At 36.3% G+C, this 24,695-nt stretch overlaps 1 protein-coding gene across 3 annotated transcripts in view; it reads right to left on the minus strand.

Moving 5' to 3' along the window:
- Hnrnpr (heterogeneous nuclear ribonucleoprotein R) overlaps nucleotides 1-24,377 on the minus strand; it is a 35,905-nt gene extending 11,528 nt beyond the window's left edge. The window contains exons 1-6 of one of the 3 annotated variants that reach the window (XM_026403611.2): nucleotides 24,247-24,377; nucleotides 20,932-21,097; nucleotides 18,416-18,534; nucleotides 17,681-17,788; nucleotides 14,049-14,162; nucleotides 1,169-1,345 (exon numbers count right to left, since the gene is read on the minus strand). In XM_026403611.2, the coding sequence (XP_026259396.1) occupies nucleotides 1,169-1,345; nucleotides 14,049-14,162; nucleotides 17,681-17,788; nucleotides 18,416-18,534; nucleotides 20,932-21,088 (675 nt within the window). In that variant the 5' untranslated portion in view covers nucleotides 21,089-21,097; nucleotides 24,247-24,377. Of the gene's footprint in view, nucleotides 1-1,168; nucleotides 1,346-14,048; nucleotides 14,163-17,680; nucleotides 17,789-18,415; nucleotides 18,535-20,931; nucleotides 21,101-24,246 lie in introns of all 3 variants that reach the window. The other 2 variants (XM_026403612.2, XM_026403613.2) reach the window with 2 other exon arrangements.
- Nucleotides 24,378-24,695: the final 318 nt, after the last annotated feature.

Raw genomic sequence — 24,695 nt, forward strand, 5'->3', positions numbered from 1 at the left:
TTTCAAATTTTTATGAAAAGATAGGACTAAAAAAGTTTTATTTAAATCATTACAGTGATGGTTTCCTTGATAAAAAGTTTAGCTTCTTATGCTTTAACATGATTTACTCATTAGTTTACCAAAAGATGTGATTAAAAATAAAGTCATGGGGTGGGGGATGGGGTTGTGGCTCAGAGGTAAAGCGCTAGCCTAGCATGTGTGAGGCACTGGGTTTGATCCTCAGCACCACATAAAAATAAATAAATAAAAATTTAAAAAATAAAGTCATCTACACAAACCAAAAAATAACAAAGCTTTGAATGTTTCTTAATAGTAAATAGATGTGGAAGACAAATCCCAATAAAAACTAAAATTTTGATCAAGCTATGAGAGGAACTAAATCAGAGCCCACTAATGACACCAAAATCTTTAGTGAAAAAGGTTACCTGCAGGGCTATAACTAGACTAGGTCCTTAGATGCTGGACAAGAATATGCCAAAAAATAATGATACCAAATGACAAAAAGATGTATCTTCAGATAAGAGTAAAAATACTATTTACAGAATTTACTACTGTTCTAAAATAAGCCCAAAATGGTAAAAAGCATTGGAGGAAGGAAATTCTCTAAGAGAAGGCTGGCTATTAAGTAGTAGAAAAGGAGAGAAAGATTAAAGATGCACTCAATGGCTTAGAAATAAAAAGAATACAATTAGAAAATAAATTGTGTGATTAGGTTGTGAGAAAAATAATAGAACAGACTCACAACCGTTTCCTGAACTGAATCCTAAAAGTTGGTCATCCCATTGTGTTCTCCAGAACCCAACTCAGCCTTCATTTTACCTAAATGTCAATCCTAAAGTTTAACTACAGGAACAAACATCATTTTTGTCTAAAACCAAAAAAAAAAATCTGTACAGGCTAAATACTTTAATGAAAACTTTTGATACTAATCAACCTATTGGTTAACTTCTTAGAATTATGGAATTCTAAGAACATTATTTTGGGGGTTATTTTTTTTAAACTTTTATAGTCAGAAAAAAATAGCAAAGGTCACTATCAACTTAGCCAATATAAAAACTCCCAAAGTAACAATAGAAAATAAAACAATATTAACTGCAAATATTTTTAATTGAAGCTTATTCTCTCAAATAGTAACCTGCTAGATAGTGGACATTTGTTTATTGCATACCAGTTTCACAGCTTCCTGTGCAGCTTCTTTTCCACAGAAGGTGATAAATGCATACCCTCTGTTCTGACCAGACAGTGGATCCATCATAAGACGGAGATCCCAAATGGGTCCAGCCTTCTCAAACAGGGGCACCAACTCATCTTCATATAAATCTCTTGGTATTTTACCTACAAAGACCTGAAATAAAACCTCCTTATTAGAATCCAATATTGGCATTTAATTTTAGAGTGCAGCCTACCTATCCCTTCTCCCCTCACCCGGCCACGAGGCAAAGGAGAAAATGGTTAAGGTTGAAAAAAGACAACTTGAATCTTGCAGTTGACTTGCATAGCTAAAGATAACTCTTATTTTCATAATAATTTTAATATTAGCAACAACAAACAATAGCCTATACTGACAAGAGCATGCAAAATTTGTACTTGTTAATAACTTTAATTTGAATTTTTATAACTTGTTTTTTCTCATAAAAACAATAAAGGGGGGGGGCTGGAGTTGTGATTCAGAGGTAGCGCAATAGCCTAGCACATGAGAGGTCCTGGGTTCGATCCTCAGCACCACATTAAAATAAATAAACAATAAAATAAAGGTATTGTGTCCGACTACAACTAAAAAATAAATATTAAAAAAATATTAAAGGGTATATATATCTTCACAGAAATATATTTATGTTTTTTAAAAAACAATAATAAGATTGATATGGCCATCCTCAAATTTTCTCAACTCTAAAATTTTTTTATCATTTAAACAGTAAATTTGGCATTTTTCAGAAACTCCAGTGCTTTATTCCTTCGTCTATCAGGATATTAAAAAAATATATTTTTTTAAGAATTATGGAAAACTTTCTATAAACATTATTTCTTGGGTAATTTTTTTTTAACTTTTCTAGTCAGAAAAAAATAGCAAAGGTCACATATCAACTTAGCCAATATAAAAACATCCAAGGCAATAATAGAAAATAAAACGATATTAACTGCTAATATTTTTAATTGAAGCTTATTCTCTCAAATAGTAACCTGCCAGACAATGGATATTTGTTTATCACATGCCAGTTTCACAGCTTCCTGTGCAGCTTCTTTTCCACAGGTGATAGACGCATACCCTCTGTTCTCACCAAAAAAAAGAGACAAGGCCTCACTATGTTGCTGAGGCTGGCTGGCCTTGAACTAACTCCTGGGCTCAAGTGATCCTTCCACCTCAGTCTCCCAAGTAGCTGAGACTACAAGTGTACACCACATCACCTGGCCAGGATATTAAATTTTAAGGTAAGAAATAAAAAAATGTATATATATATATATATATATATATATATATATATATATGTATGTATGTATTTGGAGAACTTGATATATCTTTAATTATAAAATTATTTAGGGGCTGGGGATATAGCTCAGTGAGTAGAGTATGTGCCTTGCATGCATAAGGCCCTGGGTTCCATCCCCACACCACCAAATAAAATTAAATATAAACAACACACACACACACACATAGTATAAGTAGGGTTAAATTATAATATACAATGATAATTAAATAGTCAAAAACTTAGTATAAGCCAGGCACAGTGGTTTAAACCTATAATTTCAGCTACTTCAGAGGCTGAGGCAGGAGGATTGCAAATTCAAGTCCAGCAAGAGGAAATTCAGCAAGAGCCTGTCTTAAAATAATGAGCTTGGGATGTAGTTCAGCGGTATAGTATTTGTGTTTAACATGTACAAGGCCCTGGGTTCAAGAGTCAATACCACAATAAATAAATAAGAAACAAATAAAAACACTAAAAAACCTTAAGTGTTTACTACTATAATTTTAAGTTTCTGCAATGTCAACAACATCAAAAGGAGTGATTATGTTAAAACATTTGCAATTTATATACTCTAATAAAAGAGAAATGAATATTTACATGAGAGAAATTTTCTAGTCAAACTCACCTTCATCAATATTTTATTTTACATTCTGAACAATGACCTGAGCAATAGACAGATAATGGAGCAATAACGGCAATCCAAAGACTCTAAAATTAACACTGAGCATTAAGATTCTGAAGTTAAGCTCTACAACAGTTATGCTACCTTGAGACAATCTTTGCACAATAAACATGCTTGCTTCTTATGATTCTCACACATCAGCTATTCCAATTCTTCTATCTCCTTGAGGTCCCTATCCTCATTCCCAGCTTCCTCCCTCACTGTATTTTCTTAAGTTTTTAAAAGTTAACATCCTGGGGCTGGGGTTGTGGCTGGTTCAGCGGTAGAGCGCTCACCTAGCACATGCAAAGCCCTGGGTTCGATCCTCAGCACCACATAAAAATAAATAAATAAAATAAAGGTATTGTGTCCAACTACAACTAAAAAATAAATATTAAAAAAAATTTTTTTAATTGACATCCATTCCCAAGGCCTACAGCTATGTCATTTCTCTGATCTACATCTCAGGAACTACTTCTGTATCTCCCACTGTCCATTAAATAATTCTTCTCTTGAGGTGAGGGGCAGCTCAGCGGGAGAACACTTGCCTTGCATGCACGAGGCCACACATTTGAGCTCCAGCACGACAAAAAAATAATAAAGTAAAATAACAATTCCTCTTGGTTGTCCTCATTTTACCTTAAATCATCAGTAAGGCCAGCAATTTTTTGAATATGTGTGTGTAGATACATGTATAGACAAGTATGAATATATCAGAATAATGCTCACAGTGGTTATCAATGCATGAAAAAACTTCTAATTTTTACATTTCCTTAGTTATATTTTCTAAACTATGATGAAGATAATTTTAACAAATGTTTTCTTTTTCCCTAAAATCAACATAATTAAAACCCACCCCAATTAATTAGCTCCAATGATCTTTCCTATTACTCTTCAGTAATATTACTTCAGCACTTAATTTCTGATGTCCTCCACTACCAATCCATCTCCCAATCCACCCCCTGGTGACTAAAGAAATAGTTCCCTAAACAGAAACCTCTTACTTTCAATCCCTCCCATTACCATCTACATCAATCATTCTTTTTAGTATCAACATGAAGTCGCTCCACTGTATAATGCCTTGTGTGTACAAAAAAACTGGCTCCCTCCCTATCCATAGATCTTGTCCAAATCTTTTATGAGACAAGTTCACATACCTTGAACTCATATGTCATATATTTTTCTAGATTCTAGAAATACAGCAACTACCCACAATGTCTGGCCATTCATTAAGCTTATAGTCTACTGACATAAAGGAAAAATTTTAAAATAAACTACAATTCCAGCTGGAGGCAATGGCACCCGCCTATAATCCCACTGACTCGGGAGGCCAAGGGAGAAGGATCTCAAGTTCAAAGCCTGCCTCAGCAATTTAATGAGACCCTGCCTCAAAAAAAGAAAATAAAAAGGGCTAGGGATGTGGCTCAGTGGTTAAGTAACCCTGATTTTAATTCCTATTACTAAAACAAACAAACAAAACCTATGATTTCAAGAGGTATTAAGAAAAAAATAATAATGTGAAGAGGGGATAGGTGATGACGCTGTATTTTAAATAAGAGGGCATTTCTTTTTTTAAAAAAAAAAAAAATTTACTTATTTTTTAGTTCTCGGCAGACACAACATCTTTGTATGTGGTGCTGAGGATTGAACCCGGGCTGCAAGCATGCCAGGCGAGCGTGCTACTGCTTGAGCCACATCCTTAGCCCCAAAAGGGCATTTCTAAGGAGGTAAATTTGAGCTCAGATCTAAAGCAAGAATTAAGTAAATAGCTGAGGAAAGAGCACTCTTAAGTTGAGAAAATGGGAACACACTTAACATTTGAAGAACAAAAAATAGGTCAGTGACTGGAATAAAAGGGGCCATTCCAATGACAGTGGTGGAAAAAAGAGGCCAGAGGGGCTGGGGCTGTAACTCAGTGGTAGAGTGCTTGCAAGATACATATGAGGCACTGGGTCTGATCCTCAGCACCACATAAAAATAAATAAAGGTATTGTGTTCATCTACAACTTAAAAAAAAAGGAGGTGGGGGATAAGTTAAACCATTATTTATCTTAATCCTGACATGCTAGAAAGCCATGTAAGTTCTGAGCAGACAAAGGATTGAGTGATGACCTATGTTCTAAAAGGAACATTCTGACAACTGGAAGAAAATTAATTGTACAGGGCAATCCGGCAAGATATGATGGTGGGTTGACCTAGCAGGGTGACAGCAATGAAGCCACTAAGAATATGAGAGATGGTGGATGTTAGACTATATTGGAATCAAATACATCTTAGGCTCTCTGCTTTCTGATCACCACATGAGCTGTTTCCCTCTGCCATACTCTTCTGCCATGATGGAGCTGGATGTATATGGACTAAGACCTCTGAAACCGTAAGCCCTTAAATAAACTTTTCCTCCTCAAAAACAAAAACAAAAAAACTTGGTTACCTTGAGCAAGTTTCTTTTTTTTTTTTTTTTAATATTTATGTTTTTAGTTTTCGGTGTACACAACATCTTTGTTTGTATGTGGTGCTGAGGATCGAACCAGGGCCGCACGCATGCCAGGCAAGCGCGCTACCGCTTGAGCCACATCCCCAGCCCTTGAGCAAGTTTCTTAATCAGTGAGTTTCAATTTCCTCATCTGGAAATAACACCAGCAAAAAGAAATGATCCTCCAAGACAGCAGAAAGCCCACATCATATTCCTTATTTTATTTATTCCAGGCATTGAGCACATGCTCAGTAACAGCTATTCATCTTTGGATGTATGAATGAACATATACCTCATACTTGTTTTTTAAGTTCCAGGGACTGAACCCAGAAGTGCTTAACCACTAAGCAACATCTATAGCACTTTTAATTTTTGAGATAGGGTCTAGCTTAGTTGCTTAGAGCCTTGTACAGTTGCTGAGGCAGGCTTTGAATTTGCAATCCTCCTGCCTCGGCCTCCCAAGTCACTGGGATTATAGGCGTGTACCTCCATGCCAGCGCTACTTCATACTTTTTAATTTGTATAGTAAATCCCATTTCATCTCCTATTCAAGAACATTTACTCCAGGAAAGATTTCACCTTCAAACTTTCCTTTCTACTAGATCTTTTTAATTGCACACAAATGTTATAAATTCATTAAAATTTGAGCAGGGGCTGGGGTTGTAGCTCAGTGGTGGAGCGCTTGCCTTGCACACTTTAGGCCTTGGGTTCAATCCTCAGCACCACATAAAAATAAATAAAAACAAATATATCGTGTCCATCTACAACTAAAAAAATTTTTTTTTAATTTAAGCAGAAATATATTTGACTCTATTGTCCATTTCTCTGCTGCCTGTCACAGTAAAATTGCTCAAAAGAGCTGCATGCGTTTGTTATCTCAAATTCCTCATCTCTCACATGTGGTCATGAATCGTCTCTGAATCTGGCTTTCACCACCACTGTTGTCAAAATTACAATAATTTTATGTTTTCACAACTAAACTAAATTAATTCTCAATTCTCATCTTATCTGGAAACTCTGATAAAACTGAGCAGTTACTCATTCTGTAGACACTTTGGGACAGCTGACAGCTGACTTCTGGGACTCTACACACCTATTTTTTCTCTTTACATGCCCCCCCCCCCTTCTTCTCATGTCTCCTTTCCTGGTTCCCTTCACCTCCTCAACTCTAACTGTTGGAAGGCTGGGTACTCAGATCTCAAACCTCTGCATTAGCTACAAACATTTCCTTGGTGATTTCCTTAGAGGGATTCACTTCCTTCCAAAACTTACGGTTTTAAAATATCATTTAAATGCTATACTTCCCACATTTATAATCTCCAGTCAGGCTCTCCCCTGAACTTCAGGCTCATTTAAGCATCTACTTACTCAAGAGTTCCACTTGGATGTCCAAGAGACATCTCACTCATACCATGTCCAGGACTGAACTATTTTTCAACCCTGCTAACTTGCTCTTCTCTACAGTTTTCCTCATTTCAGTAAATGAAAATTCCATTCTTTTTAGCTGCTCAGGTCAAAAAGCCTTGAAGTCATCCTTGGCTCCTTTCTCTCATTTATCCAACCTGTCAATAAATCCAGTTAGATCTACCTTTAAAAAAAATTCAGAATCCAACCCCCTTTCAACAGCTTCAACTACACCACCCTGTGTATCAACCAAATACTACTCTGTGTTTTAATAAAAGAACATTTATTAGCTGGGCATGAAGGGACATGCCTATAATCCCAGTGACTGGGGAGGCTGAGGCAGAAAGACCACAAGTTCAAAGCCAGCCTCAACAACTTAGCAAGGTCTTAAAGCACCCTAATACCAAAATAAATAAATAATAAATAAACGAATAAATAAATAAATAAATAAATCACAGATCAGAGCACTAAAAGATACTGATAAAGGTGACCTGAGGCAAGAAACACATAAGAATGATTAGTATTAATAGTTAAAACTAGACTCTTTGGCCTTAGCTGATTAGAGTATTTTTATGTGAGTGTATCTGTAGCACTTTACCACTGAGCCACATTTCCAGCCCTTTTAATTTTTTATTTTTGAGACAGGATCTGGCTAAATTGCTTAGGGTCTGGCTAAATTGATGGTTTGCTTTAAACTCATGATCCTCCTGCCTCACCTTCCTAAATTGCTGGGATTACATGCATGTACCACAAATCCAGCTTTGTGAGTATATTTGTAATTGTGGAATTCAAAACTGTTCTAAAGGACTGGGAATTGTAACTCAGAAGTAGAGCATGTGCTAATAAGGTCTGGGTTTGATGCCCAGCGTGCGCGCGCACACACACCTCTGGGAACTAAGGTTTGCTTTATGTTTCTATTAATATAATGCAATGGTACTTAATTATATCTTTCATCACTAACATTTTCTCCCTATCCACTATACATATGCAAAGAAAGAAGGAACACAATGACACTATGAAAATACATACAACAAATAGCTAAGAGTCAGATACTTATATTACTACTTTATTATTTTATTTTATTATTATTACTTTTTGGAGACAGGGTCTTACTCTACTGCCCAGGCTAGTCTTGAACTCCTAGACTCAAGGGATCCCCCTGCCTCCATCTCCAAGTGCAGGGACTATTGGCATAAGACACCTTGCCTTGTCCTTATACTACTTTTGAAACACTTGTGTCTATTTTCAGTCAAGTTTGCTTCAATAGGCAAACCTAAAGTAAAAATATCTGTGCTTTCAGGAAAAGTAACTTAAGAATTGAGTAATCACTTAATAGAAATGATTCACAAGAACAAGCTCCTTGTACTCTGTTAATAGCCTAACTTACACAATTTACATACAAATACTGTTTTATTTTAGAAAAAATACTTAAACATTTATAGTCAATAAAGTCCATGAAGAAAAAGGCCACAAATTGCTGGGCACGGTGGCACACGCCTGTAATCCCAGTGGCTTGGGAGGCTGAGACAGGAGAATCACAAGTTCAAAGCCAGCCTCAGCAACTGTGAGGAGGTAGTAAGCAACTCAGTGAGACCCTGTCTCTAAATAAAACAAAAAATAGGGCTGGGGTTGTGGCTCAGTGGCCAAGTGCCCCTGAGTTCAATCCCTAGTACCAAAAAAAGAAAAGAAAAAGGCCACAAGTTGAAAACACTGCTTTATCTGAGATATAGAAAATGGCCTCATTTCAGGATCAATTTAACATAAAAAAAAATTTCAAAAGGCTAAAAAAAATAAAGGTTTGTAAAACCTTACACCAACAAAATCTAGTGAACATCATAATAACAGTTGTTATTTTTCTCCCTAGCCATCAAGGTTTGAGAAAAGTTTTAGCTCTCTACAATCTATCCATGGTATACTTCAACAGGAATAAAGAAAGCCTCGTGGGAGAGGGAAGGGAAGGAAATCAACTATTTCTTTTTTTCTTTTTCTTTTCAGTATCAAGAATTGAACCCAGAGGTACGTAACACTGAGCCACATCCCCAGCCCTTTTTAAAATTTTTTGAAAATTTTGAGATAGACTCTCTCTAAGTTGCTTAGGCCCTTGCTAAATTGCTGAAACTGGCTTTGAACTTGCAAATCCTCCTGCTTCAGCCTCCTAAGCCCCTAAAATTACAGGCATGTGAACATCAGTGCTATGCTCTTCAAACAAATAAGAACTTATTATATTGGGCCAGGGTGGTGGCTCAGAGGTAAAGTGCTCACCTAGGATGTGTGAGGCACTAGGCTGGATCCTCAGTACCACATAAAAATATTGTGTTGACCTACAACTAAAAACTAAATATTTAAAAAAAAAAAAAAAAAAAGAACTTAGGACTGGGGTTGTGGCTCAGTGGTAGACCGTGCGCCTAGCGCACATGAGGCACTGGGTTCAATCCTCAGTATCACATAAAAATAAAATAAAGGAATTGTGTCCACCTACAAAAAAAAAAAAAAAAACTTATTATAACTGGCATGGTGGCCTAAAGGCTAAGGTGGGAGGTGCACTTGAGCCCAGAAGCTGGAGATCAGCCTGGGCAACATAGTAAGACCTTGTCTCAAAAATAAATAAAAAGAATTTATTTTATAGCCATGATCCTCATGTTTATCACATTTATGTTATAGAAATGAATAAAACAGAACTTGTTTCTGTTTTACAATACTAGCTGAATAATATAAAGAGACTATAATTAGGTGAGGGCCTGCCTAGGCACACTAAAAAATGCATTTCAAAATCAATACCCATCATCATTCTTGCATATTTCTCAAGATACTTAGCAACAATGTCTGTTAATGAGTGCTCATTTATAGGATTAATTTACAGTATATCTTTTTTTTTTTTTTTTTGAGAGAGAGAGAGAGAGAGAGAGAGAGAGAGAGAGAGAGAGAGAGAATTTTTTTAAATATTTATTTTTTAGTTTTCGGCGGACACAACATCTTTGTTTGTATGTGGTGCTGAGGATTGAACCCGGGCCGCACACATGCCAGGCGAGCGCGCTACCACTTGAGCCACATCCCCAGCCCTACAGTATATCTTATCCAAAGAGAAAATCTCATTAGTCCTCTCATCACTTAATTTTAATACCACCACAGTCTCAGGCATTGATCTTAATGTCAAAGTCCTCAATTAAGACCTAAAACATTTTAATGATTGTAACAAAGAATAAAATCCAAAACTTATTATAGAAAAGATGATACTAATTAGAACCAATATTTATTAGATCAGCAACACAATACATTAAACACCTATTTTTCAAAATCAAAACTTTCATTTTCAAAAAAGCTAAGTCAAATCTCATGAAATCTATCTTTATGGGAAGAATATAAGACTTTATATAGGATTTTGTTGTAACAAACTGTTTGACAAGTGTGGCTTAAGCAGGTAACTTAATATAGAAATTTTGCTGCAACAATATTTATTATATGCAATAACAATTAAAATATAGAAAAATTTATCTTTTTCCTAAAAAGGCAATGCAATGTAAGAAATATCTAAAGCAAAGATAAAGTAAGTCTCCACTGAGTACATTAATGAAACCAATTAAATGGGCTAAAAAAGTACATTTCCATAATTATGATATAGATATAATAGATATATTCAGCTAATTTTGTGCAAAGCTGGGCACTATGAAAATGTAAAAGAATTATATACACTTAATCCTTATTCCAAAAGAATTTTATAAGTAGTTGGAGAAACAAGACTAAGATAAATGTAATAACTAGGAAATACTAACAGGCATACCACATGCTGAATGGTGTATACCATTGATAAATTTTAAACTGCATTCCCCTCTTGAAGGCGTTTCAGGCCATCTTAAAAACAAACAAACAAAAAAATGGGCAGGGTTCATGGTTCAGTGGTGGAGCTCTTGCCTAGCACATGTGAGGCACTGGGTTTGATCCTTAGTACCACATAAAAATAAATAATAAATAAGATAAAGGTAATATGAAAAACAAATTTAAAAAGGAGAAGGCAAAATAGTTCTACTTTTAATCTACTCATTTTATATGCAGGTCTAAAAAGAGAAGGAAAAAAAAACTCTAATACTAAGAACAAATTTTAAAACCATTAGGGCTGGGTTGTGGCTCAGCAGTAGAGCACTTGCCTAGCACATGCGAGGCCCTGAGTTCGATCCTCCCACCACATAAAAATTAAATAAAGGTATTGTGTCCAACTACAACTAAAAACTAAATATTTTTTAAAAAATTAAAACCATTAGGAAAAAAAATACATGCTACAGTTCAAGAAAGCTGAACCACATTTCTATTATTACTTAAAAAGTATATAAAACAGGAGCTGGGGTTGTGGCTTAGCAGTAGAGCACTTGCCTAGCATGTGTATATATTTGTGTGTGTGTGTGCGGGGGTGTAATATAAATATAAATGTAGATTTCAAAGGATTCATGGCAGAAAACGAAGGTAAAGATGAAGGATGGGAAGGCTTTTAAAGAGGACCAAAGAGAAATAAGACTAAAATATTATTCACTTGTATCCTAGATTTCCAGTGATGACATTCACTCCTGCAAGGAACCTAGATGATTCAGAGTTCCAATTCCAACTCTATCAATAATCACGAAACATTACATTGTATTATAGTAAGTAATGTAAAAGAAATTTTTTGTGTGGTATCCAGGGATGCTCTACCTAGAGCTCCCATCCCCAGACCTTTTATTTATTTTTTTATTTTGAGACAGGGTCTCTCTAAGTTGCCCAGGCTGGCCTTGAATTTCTGATCCTCCTTCCTCAGCCTCTGGAGCCACTGGAATTCCAGGTATGTGCAATTGCATCAGTTAAGTAATGTAATTTTTAAAGACACTCAAAATAATATGTAGATGATTTCAGGTATCATTAAAAATAAAGATGCTTAGAATTTCTTTTAATAATTTAAATATTGAGAAATAGAATATTAATTGGAATAACATTAAAAAGGAGTTCAAAGAACAAAATCCAATAACCATTCCATACAAAGAGAACACATAACTAGAATTAGGTAACATAGATCTAAGAAGTTATGTTAAATGATGGCATCTTTTTAGTTGGTAGTTGAACACAATATCTTTATTTTATTTATTTATTTTTATATGGTGCTGAGGATTGAACCCAGCACTCACTTGTGCTAGGCGAGTGCTCGTCCACTGAGCCATAACCCCAGCCCCAAATGATGCCATCTTTGCTTTGTCTTCATAACTAGAAATAATTATCTTCATTATTTACTTGAAAAGTAAGGTTTAACTTTTGAGAGCATATCATTTAAGTCTTACTAAGGCATTACTGCTTCCCTTCCTTTAAAGTTACTCAAATGGGAATCAAGATTAAATTTAGGGAGTTAGGATTGTAGCTCAGTGGCTAAGCACTTGCATTGTACTTATGAGGCACTGATCCTCAGCATCACATATAAAGAAACAAACAAACAAAGAAAAAGAAAGGAAGGAAGGAAGGAAGGAAGGAAGATATTGTGAGCATCTACAACTTAAAAAAAAAAAAAAAGATTAAACTTAAAGCCAGGTGCAGTGGCACACGCATAATCCCAGCAGTGTTAAGAGGCTGAGGCAGTAGGATCACAAGTTTAAAGCCAGCCTCAGCAATTTATCAAGGCCCTAAGGAACTTAGGGAGGTCCTGTCTCACCAAAAAAAAAAAAAAAAAAAAAAAAGGCAGGGCGGGGGGGGGGGGGGGGGGGGGGACTCTGGCTGTGGTTTAGTGGTTAAGCACCCCTGGTACCCACTCCCAAAAAAAGAGTACACTTAAAATTTCTTGGAACTCTAATATATATTTATATTATTATTATGTATATTATTATATGTATAAAAAAATATTATTTTTATGTTAGATAATTATATGTTTTTGCTAATAAGACCAGTTAATTATTTAACTCTAATAAATATCTTAATAAAATGATACCACTACCTAAATAACATCGTAAATATTTTTTTAACACTTATTTTTTAGTTGTAGTTGGACACAATACCTTTATTTTGTTTATTTATTTTTATGTGGTGCTGAGGATTGAACCCAGGGCCTCGCACATGCTTAGGCAAGTGCTCTACCGCTGAACTACAACTCCAACCCCACATCTTCAATATTTAATTACTATCACCTAAGAAACACTTTGTTTTAAAAAAATCCTGAATTTTAAGTTCAAAACTTAAATTTTAAGTTTCTTAGAAGTCCATGATTTCAGTATTCTAAGGAAATGACCATCATAAATCTTTCATCAAATATTATATAAAACTATGTTCCTGGCATTCTGCTACGCACTAAAATATAAGACAATGAAAGAGCTGAAGATGTGACTCAGTGGTAGAACACTTGCCTAGTATGCACAAGACCCAGGTTCAATCCCCAGTACTCCAAAATAAATAAAGACACTGAATCAGAAAAGGTCCATACTATCACAGAGGTTACTTTGGGCAGTTTTCTCCACTTAACAGATTAGAATATAAAGGCATACGGAGAAATTTTTATGAAAGCACAAATGGAACAGAAATGGAACAAGAACTATTTCTTTGTTTAAGTATGGAGTAACATGCTCAATCTTTTTTCTTTGGTTCCATATCCTTCCCTTTTGCAATTTATTCCCATCAATAATGTTTCTCAGTAAATACTAAGTACATTCCACACAATGGGGGAAGGCAAAGAGGCAAGACACACAGTTCAAAATTATTGACATTAAAAAACAAAAACAGGGCCAGAGGTAAAGCTCAGTGGTAGAGAGCATGCTTAGCATGTAAGAGGCCCTGGGGTCCAAGGCCCAGCACCAAAAATTCAAAAGAAAAAACAGAACAACTACTTCTTCCTTATTATGGTTATTGCTAGTAACATGGTTTAAGCAACCACTTCCAAGAATACATTTCTTTACAAGATGTGTGGGTATCTATATAAAGATTATCCTTTCTAAAAATTATATATATGAATATCCCCAAAGGAATCAAGTATTTTCTCCTATCTTATAGTAGATGGAACAACTACAGAAAATGGAAAGACTGTGGCATACAGCTAAAGAACACTTACCTCTGTTCCAATGCCAGGTTGCACACCAGAGTATACATTGTCTGGTGGAGGACCACCATATTTCCTCTGTCCTGTGGTTACATCCAGAGTATAACCAGTCCTCTCAAGCAAGGCCTAGAAGTAATTACATATGTTTATACTTGAATACATAACTATTCATACATGTATCAATCTATTAATCACTTTCAAAAGGCACCTCAACAAAAAATAATTTTTTTAAATAGGTACCCTAACATCTTAGGATATGTTTGTTTTGCAATACTGGGGATTGAAGCCAGGGACTTATGTACAGTAGGCAAGCACTCTACAACGGAACTACATCCTCCCTTCTTTTTAAATTTTGACAGGGTCTCACTAAATTGTCCGAGCTGGCAGTAAACTTATGATCCCCTCCCTGTTTCTCCAGTAGCTGTTTCCCTAGGCATGTATCACCACACTTGGATTCTTTTCTTAAATTTTATTTTGAGACAGGGTATCGCTAAATTGCCCAGACTGACTTTGAATTTGCAATCCTCCTGTGTCAGCCTCAAGAATAGTGGGATAGGGCTGGGGTTGTAGCTCAGTGGTAAAGCACCTGCTTACTACATTTGAGGTGCTGGATTCAATCCTCAGCACCACATAAAAATAAAAAATAAAATAAAGGTACTGTGTCCATCTACAAAAAAAAGAAAGAAAGAAAAAAAGAATGTCAGAATTACAGATTTGTGGCATCACACTATGTATTTTATAGCTAAGTTAAAAAAAAAATTCAGCCTCTTCCACATTGCTCCCACTTTATTTAACTGTTCCCTTCCATATATTTAGTAGAAAGAGTCATAGGCAAATTCAATCTCTAAACACACATCACTTTTCTGTTATAAATGGGAACAGAAAAAAGGGGGCAAGGATTATTAAACTGACATAAACTGACCCCATGCTACCTATTCATATTGATATACTACAATATGAATGAATACAATCTTCATCTTTCACCTTCTATACTTCAATTAAACCATTTTCCTTATACACCATTCTTATTTCCACTAGTAACTCTTGTGACTCAAAATGCTCTCTTATCCTTTAAAAATCAGAAGTTCTGCCAGGCATGATTGCACATGCCTGTAATCCCCGCAACACTCCCAAGAGGATTGCAAGTTCCAGGTCAGCCTCAATAAATTAGCAAAAATCTCAGCAACTTAGTGAGACTGTTTTAAAATAAAAAATAAAAAGGGGCCAAGTGCAGTGGCTTATACCTGTAATCCCAGCAGCTTGGGAGACTGCTGAGAGAGGAGGATTTCGAGTTCAAAGCCAGCCTCAGCAACGAGGCAGTAGGAAACTCAATGAGACCCTGTCTCTAAATAAAATAAAATTTAAAAAATAGTGCTGAGGATATGGCTCAGTGATTGAGTGCCCCTGAGTTCAATCCCTGTACCATAAATAAATAGATAGATTTAAAAATAAATAAATAAAAAAGGGCTGGGGATGAAGCTCAGTAGTGAAGTACCCCTGGTTCCATCCCTAGTATCACTTCCCCTATAAAGTCCTCTCTCTCTCTTGCAGCTTTTCTCATTTATTATCATGCACATTCCTCTATTGCTACTTTGCACTCTACTGTACTCAAAGTTCCAGTTTAACATTTTGCTTGATGCTTTTGTTTGTTTCATACTTCTGCTGTATTATAAATTCCATAAGATAATTTCCCACATAGTACAGACTTGAAATTTGGTAATTACCAAATAAATACACTCAGGTTTCAAAAAAACAAATAAAACTTTGTTTCCTGATTACCAACCTTTCTCACAACATTATATTAGGTTATCAAGAGGAATCATAGAAGAGAATTTCCTTGCCCTCAAGAAGCTTGTAATATAACTGAATCAACATTCATATGAAATGACTATAGAACAAAGACAAAATGGCAAAAGAAAAAAATGCCATCTACCTAGAAGAGTTCTATACTTTTATGTTTTTAAAAGTAAATGATTTCAGAGAAACAACAAATTTTAAATATTAAATTCACTAAACTCTGGCATTCTACAGGATTGCATGACTTAGACCTTCCATTCTCCTACCTTTGACTCAAAGCTCTCTCTCTACTTTTAAATACAGAAATACATGTAATATAAAATACAAGCCTAGGGGCTGTGGTTGTAGCTCAGTAGTAGAATGCTTGCCACGAATGTATGGGGCACTGGATTTAATCCTCAGCACCATATAAATAAAAAACAAAATAAAGGTATTGTGTCCATCTATAACTAAAAATAAAAAATAAGTTTTTTTAAAATACAAGCCTAATATGCATACTATACAAATAACATGTAAATATGTAATATACACCTTACCAAGAATAGCCAGCCAGCTCTAAAGGAAATCATACAGGCCTATTTATGAACACTAATAAGTTACTTTTTTTTTCTTTTTTTAGTTGTAGATGGACACAATACCTTTCTTTTGCTTATTTTTTAACCTTTGTTTATTTTTTATGTGGTGCCAAGGATTGAACCCAGTGCTTCATGCATACTAGGCAATTGCTCTATCACTGAGCCATAACCCTGGCCTCATGTTTATTTTATTTTTATGTGGTGCTGAGGGTTGAACCCAGTGCCTCACTTGTGTGAGGCAAGTATTCCACAGCTGAGCCACAACCCCAGCCCCATTTTTTTTTTTTTTTTAAGACAGATACAATACCTTTGGTTTTTTTTTATGTGGTGCTAAGGACCACAGTGCTTCACACATACTAGGCAAGTGCTCTACCACTGGACCAAAACCCGGCTCCAAGTTACTTTTTTTTAAAGTAACTTATTACTTCACCTATTTAATTACAATTTTTGTAAAGAATAGGGTTATGCCACTTTAGAGACATGGGGGGAATACAAAGGAACTCTATATAAATTAGTTACATGGCAGGAACTACAAGTTACATTTCCTATCTAAAACAAACCACTGTAAAACAAACCACTTGTACAAACAACTTTAACATTTTCAACTTTAAATAACTATTTCAAATTTTAAAATCTGAAGCTCAGCCTGGTGGTATACATCTATATCCTACACAGGAGGATCATAAACTCTAGGCCAGCCTGGAAAGCTTATTAAAACACTATCTCAAAAAAGGAAGAGTGGAGATTCAGTGCTTGCTTAGCAGGTAAGAGGGCCTGGGTTCCATCCCCAGTGCAATAAAGAGGGAGAGAAAAAAAAGTCTGGGTTGGGGGAGTCTATCCCTGCAACAAGACATCAATATCCATTTAACTAAGTCCTATATTTACCTTTCAGAGCAGTTTAAGTAATAATGCTAATCACTCAATTATAGTCCTTCCTATATTATAGGCACCATTCTAAGTGCTTTACATGTTAATTCATTTAATTCTCAGAACTGAGTTAGGCACAATTACTAGTCCTGTTTTACAAAGATACTGAGGTTAAGTGACAATTCAAGAGGAGGAAAGTAGTGGTAACAACATCTCTTTACTAAAAGAAAAGAAACAAAGTGCTTGGGGAAAAAGTGAACCGAAAAACATTACTGGACCAATCCAAGAAACTATTATCAAAAGCATTAATAAACATGTCACTCGTAGCCAGAAGAACATGGAATGAGGGAGAATCTGAATTAAAGCTTTTCATCAAACATTACAACTATCCAAATCAAGATTTACCTTGATCTTGGCCTCATCAGGTCCCTTTGTGGACTCTTGCACCTTGCTGCCCTGCTTCTCTCTTTGCCTGTAGGTCTTCATAACTCCACATAAAAATGCACTTTTGTTCTAAAACAGGCAAATAATTCAATAAAAAGAATCACCAGGAATCTCTGAAGTGTCAAATATACAATTAAATTTAAATTTCAGAACACTGAAATTTTAACAAAATATTCATTCATTTAACAAATATTTGCTGAGTGGTTATGGTTACTATGTGCCCATAACTGGATCAGCCAGCATTAAGACAGTGTAGACCTCATGGAGCTTACCTTCTACACTGGAAAAGTCTTCCCTTTGTTGATATTTAACTGAATCTGGACTACCTTTGCCAGATGGCTGAAATTATTCCTCCCACCTATGTTATTTCCCTCCGAGATAATAAAACAGTATCAGATAATCCAAAAATGTTAAAAATCTGAGCAATTCAAACATGTAAAAACCTAATAACAACAATCATCTAACTGTGGCTTCAATTTTAAGTTTTTAAAATAACATACTCTTTTGTTTTATAATTATGCTTCTGAAACCCTTTGCTACAGCTGGTCGTTTTTTTTCCCCCCTTACACTTTTTTTTTTTTTTTTAAGAAAGTGGTAGTAACAAATGACCACTTTTTCACAGGAAAAAAAGTATGTTAATAGTAAATAGTTAATAGTCATTAACTGTTCAAAGGTATTTCTGAGTAATGACCTTACCTGAACATGTGATAAGTCACTTTCCTTGAACTGTTGTAGAACAGACAAAGCTCCTTCTTCATTAAATTCCCTGAGAGCATCAATAGCTCTTTCATCAAGATCGACATAAGCTACCAATCCTAAAAATTAAATTAAAAAGGGGTAATATTATTGCAATAAAAGGGGTAAGCTAAACTGTTCTATGGAAGTCTATTAAGAATTACATATATTATCACTAACTATATTTTTCATTTACATCTATGCATCTATGCAGCTACACAAATACTATGTAGAAAGGTCAAGTACAAATATGGTAATAAAAGATAAAATGTCAACACTTATAAACATGAATTTCAATCCACAAAAAAAGAAAAAAAATCCTGAAATCCATTTCCAACTCCCCAAACACTGTAAGACTTGACAGTCTGAAAGTTAAATCTGATGCACATACTGTTCTACAGACTAAGCATTCACATAACAAATTCTGGTTTATGTTAGAATATAAGAATACACTGTATTTCTCAAGGATATATCTTAAAATTATGTGTTGTTACAGTCATTTACTACATAAGAGATGGAGAAAAACATGAAAACCAATTTTACTTTTTTCCACTCTCCAAAAAATGTCACAGGCTTTTCCTCTCTAACACTAAAGAGAAAATGAAATGCATTTGTTTATCTGAGTGTCTACTTTGCTGCAGTCAGAATGTGGAAAGGCATAATTTTAAACTCTTCTATGCAAGTGCAGCTTGATTAATCAATTCTGAAAGTCGTATTTTAAGGCATTCTTTGTTCTGATACAAGCTGAGATTTAAAAAGTTGCTGTGGCATTCAAAACACTGTCAATAATGATAATCTTTTTCAAATGGCAATAAGAACTTTATGGACTTATAAGTAAACTATACAGGAAATATATGTACCGCATTCTACATATGTACTATATTTAACTGCACACAGAACATCTACTAAGTTTAAAATAAACTTTCTTAATTCTGTTAAGTTTGTGGTACTTATTATTCTCTCTCTATAAGGAAGCTATTTCAGAATTGATCCAACATAAATGGAAATATTTGACAGATTAAAACCCCCAAGTCCATATGAACTAACATCAAAAGTTGACTCCATTTTGGTAAAGCCAGAAAGAACTTTATTCCATACAGTAAATTTATTTTAAATAAATGTAATGCCACTTGCAAAGTTACTTAAAAAAAAATGTTGGGGCTGGGGTTGTAGCTCAGTGATAGAGGGCTTGCCTCGCATGTGTGAGGCACTGGGTTTGATCCTCAGCACCATATAAAAATAAATAAATAAAATAAAGGTTAAAAAAAAAGTGTTGTCATGATCATTTTAAAAGCTCAAAATGAGCATAAATAAATGGGAGGTTTTTTTTTCACTTGACTATTTCATACCACCACCCAAAGCCACAACTCAGGACACTCATCAATCCATTCTGTCAATCCAATCCTACACCCAAAACATCACCTCTTAGCAATATCAAAACACTCTACAGGAGAGCATCTCTAAGCAGATCACTGCCAATTCTCTAAGGCAGAATGTCACAGAAAGTTCCTGAGGACTGATTTTCAAATGGAACCATCACCCAGGAGTCATTTTTATAAGTCATTTTAGTGTCTAAAATTATCCTAAGCTGCCCAGATTTAAATTATTTTTAAGAAGAAAAAAAAAAAAACAGCTATTTGTCTAGTGTACTTAAGACACTTTTCTGAGTGAGACAATTCAGTTTTTTTTTTTCTCTCTTTCTCTTTACCTCTCCCCAAATCTGGACAGGCACACAAAACACAGAGGAAGAAAGTTTCCATCTATGGCCCCAAAGGAGGAGGACACATTTATTTACGAACAACGCTCCCTAAGGGTAAATATTTCTCTCCCTCTTTGAAACTTCAACCACTTACAACCAACCATATTAAGATGTTCAAATTTGCTTAAGCACTTAACCATGGGACTTCTGGATTAAAAAAAAAAAAAAAGAAAAAAAAAACAGCTGTTACAAACCAAACACTTCCAAATTACAGAGAGATGTGGGTTTCTATTCATTTGAAACTAGAAAAACCACACACTCTCAAGGAGTCTGACATTTATTATCATTTCAGACAAAACATTCTAACTATTCCTCTTATTATGCCACCTAATCAGACCTAAGCTAATTTAACAATCACTTTTAAGAAGCTAAAAGTAGAAAAGTAAAAGCAAAATGATGACTGATTAAAGTTAAGAAAAAAATGCAAAATTTAGTATGCTGAAACATACATTTTAATTGGTAATAAATCTAAGACAAATTGATGTACTATTCTGAAACAACTAAAACTGCATATTCAGCACTAAGGTGGCTTCAAAATAATAAAATAAGAATATCAAAGTCAAACCCAATATGTCCTCAATGAAGGGAAAGTAACAAATATTCAGCTCTACACAGATCAAAAACAATAAGCATTATTTAACCTTAAAAAACTTATAAAATTCAAAGTGGTTTGCCCTCACTTTCATAACCAGTCAGAAACAAGAAATGCATATTATACCTGTCTGAAATATTTCATCAAGTCTTTCTGCCACCTTCTGTGGGAGGCCTGCCTCTATCAGTGTCTTGTAGTGTTCTGTGTGAGTTACACTGGAAGTATCCATTGGTTCTTCCTCTTCTTTTAACTGTACCGCATTACCATTCACCTGATTAGCCATTTTATTATGCTGCTGGAAAAAATTCAGGAGCTATATTACATTAAGCCAGAAATAACTAGTTTGTAGGACAATGCATGATTTATCTAAACTAATTTGTACACATGCTGCTAATAACCTCTATCCAAAATAATATTTTATGCCTTTTGTGATGTATCTGACCTAAATTTGCAATAATAATCCTGTAAAACTATAGAATATGTACATGAAAGCATTAGATCTTTAAGGAACTTCATGTACGCTAAATTAAATAAAGGCTTAAATTTACTGAAGGTAGAATCGAAGGTAGAATCGCTGATTAACAAAAGCAGCTGTTATGTCCTGGTGAGCAGATCAACAAATCACCACAAAATCCTACAAGCCCCTTGGCGCTCAATTCTTATACAGTTTTTAGAAGTTTAGATTAAACACAGAATGAATGCCCACAGACCACTTAATCAAGATTTAAAGACTTCAAATTTTCCTAGCTCTGCTTCAAATACAATATTGGGTGAAATAAGTCCCTGTTGTCTCTAGTTCAACATGCTGATTGGTGGCTTGGGTTTTCTCCACCTCACACAAACAAAAAGCACAACTTTCACATTAATTTTTGTTCTAAGATTAATTTGCTAATCCCATTCACAGATTTAAAAGAAAAAATGACCAAGTTTAAAAGCTAAACAATTGTTTTAAGTCCACATAAAAATACGTGAGCTACAGTTGAGATTGCTTCTTTAAAAAAAAAAAAAGTCATGAATATATTGAATTTTTCATATCACTAAAGATGCAAAAACATACTGATGGACAACTAACTTCTTCCAAATAATTTCAACAAACACTATCTAAGATTTCTCAGATTAACCTACCAAAAATCATTTTGTATGTTCAGCCTGTGTGTAATGCTGAAATGGACCGATTCCCTGAAGAGAAAGTCAATAATAAAACCATGCAAGGCCAGTCTCTACAGTGCCTCAAAAGCCAGGGAATTAAAGTGCATTTGTCTATGGCAAAATTATAATGTGAAGAAGATAATAGGCAGCAGAATAAAGACACTGCAACACATACTGAAATAAAAGACATGAAGGTGGAGCTCAAGAAAATGCCTACGTTTCTTGAAGAAACTCAAGATACCCAATCAGATACAAAGAAAATACAAGTCTACTAAAAAGCACTAAGACAACATAAGATAACCACACTTTCAGATTGCTTATCAAACACTGTGCAAATGCACCAGGTGCAGTCACCCGGCTTAAAACAGGTTTTCATTTTAAAATCCACTGATATTTAACTGCAGTTAATGAAAAAAGGAGGAAGACCAAGAAGAGAACGAGGTAATAGAAAGTAGAAAGAAGGAAAATGTATAAATGTTACTCTGAAAGTGAGATAAATAATATCATGACTTCTCAGGATCACAAAACATTAAGACTTGATAGCCCTGTAACATCTGTATAGACCCAGATTGTGGTTAAACTTTAGGTGGATGTTTCTCAAGGTAAGCCTCAAACTCTGATGAATTAGCAAAAATGGAAAATTTAAGCCTGGCATACTTTGATCAAGAAACTATTATGTGAGAAGAATATATTTACTAATTAATACAACTTAATTCTATAAAGATGTATCCTAAAATCCAAAATCTCTTTGTGAACTTCATTGTTTTTCCAGGCCCACCCACCCCAAAATACTACCCTTAAGATCATCAGAACTCAAAAAGTTCTCAGTATCACAAGACCCTCACAGCATTGCACCTGGGAATACTATTAGTTACAGATAAGAGGCAAATTTTTAACAGAAAAGTTCAATGAACATCTGTTAAAGTGGGTTTTTTTAATGTGTAAAGCAAAAAGACAAGTCGTGTATTAACTACAAGACAGAAATGTTTGTAACTACCAATTGATTGCAAAGGCAGGACAAGTTGACGTTGAAATTGTTAAAATTTCCCGAAAAACTGTGTAAATGTTTTATTAAAAAATAAAATAATTAGATTCCAGAAAATAAAACCTTCAGATCAAGGGGGAAAAAAATCTCTCTTCAAGCCGAATACAAAATGCTCATTAAAAGACTTTTATGTCATATGAGACCATTTAAAACTCATGTCAATTCAACACAATGCCACACAGCCAAACCATATTTCTGGATGCAGCAAATATACTAAGGTGACTGTAGTCATTTGACCTAAACACTTTTGCAAAAAGGAGACATTTAAATAAGATTTTAAAAGGGCTGCTGGGACATTTGGGATGTCAGTACTATCTCCTCCCTGACTTTTTCTGAACATCTCTGTTCAGAAAATCCTTCACGTTAAGAGACGGGTTTTAAAAGAACCAACGAAATGAAAACTAACGGTTATCTCATGGCTCAGCAGTGTCAAGCCCTTACCCTACGACTGACTCATGAGACATAAATTCAACCTCTGCGGACAGGAAAAATCTCAAACAGGTAGTGTGGAAGGACCGAACCTTTCAAGAACCTTTAAGACTTTTAATTTTTAAATTTTGGCAATACGGTTACTACCGTATAAGAAAAAGAATCGCTTTTCCAATTTGGTGCGCCTATGACATTCTCAGAATTATCCATTTCAGGCACCGCTTGAAGCCTAAGTTTCGCGGCCTCTAGTAGTCATTTTTTCCTTCAAATCTCGGCTCGCAGCATGCAGAACGGGGGAGGGGGAGGCTTCCCACATAAATGGGCCTTTCGCCTTCTGCTCACACAAAAGTTTTCTCCCGGCTCGGGTAACCCTGCGATCTGCACCCCGCCCTCTGCCCACCCCACCCCCGCAGGCCCGACCCGACTATCGACACATCCCACTGGCGGCCCGGCCGGCCAAGACCAGCAGCTCCGGCTGAGCGAAGCGATGGGGCCGGGCCGCAAGCAGCCACGGGCGGAGGCGGGAAAAGTGCGGCCGGGTCGTCAGGCCGCGCGGAGGGCAGCGAGCGGGCCAGGCCGAGGGACGGGGACTGGAGGGGCGGGGGAGGCTGAGCGAGGGCGCGGAGGCGCCGCGGAGGGGCTAGGCCCACGGCTGCGCGGCCCGTCGAGGCCGAAGCCGCCCCCAGCCCATCCCCACCCCCACCCCCGGGCCTCAGAGCGCAAATGAAACTGGGGACCAGGCACCAGCCTGGGCCGGGCCGAGTCGGGTTGGACCGGAGCTCCCGGCCCCTCCCCCCACGGGCCGGCGCGAGACTCACCAGGGCAGAGCAGGGGCCGGCGGCCGGGCCCGTGAGAATCAGCGCGAGGCGCTTTGAAAACGACTAGAAATGGCGCGCGCGCCACCCCCTCCCCCCCTCATGGACAGAGATGCGATCCCGGCAGCACGCGGGGTTTCCCGGAACTGCTTCCAGGGACTCGGAGCCGCTGGGCAATCACCTCGCGAGGCAGTCTGACAGACAGCTCAGATGACCAATAGTATCGAGGAAAAGCGGCCCACGCCGGACGGCTCCAAAACCAATCGGTGCATCCGTCAGCTGAGCCAATGAGGATACTCAGCGCCACTGGCTGGGGTGCCTCCGGGGCGGGGGCAGGCACACAAAGGGGTCTGTGGTGAGAGCCCCTAGTAGTGGTGAGGCTGTAGGGCACCAGGCTCTGGGTGGCCGAGGCTCCTCCCTCCTAGTCGGCTGCCGATATGGGGCCGAAAATC

Source organism: Urocitellus parryii, chromosome 11 (assembly GCF_045843805.1).
Source record: "Urocitellus parryii isolate mUroPar1 chromosome 11, mUroPar1.hap1, whole genome shotgun sequence".
NCBI lineage: Eukaryota > Metazoa > Chordata > Mammalia > Rodentia > Sciuridae > Urocitellus > Urocitellus parryii.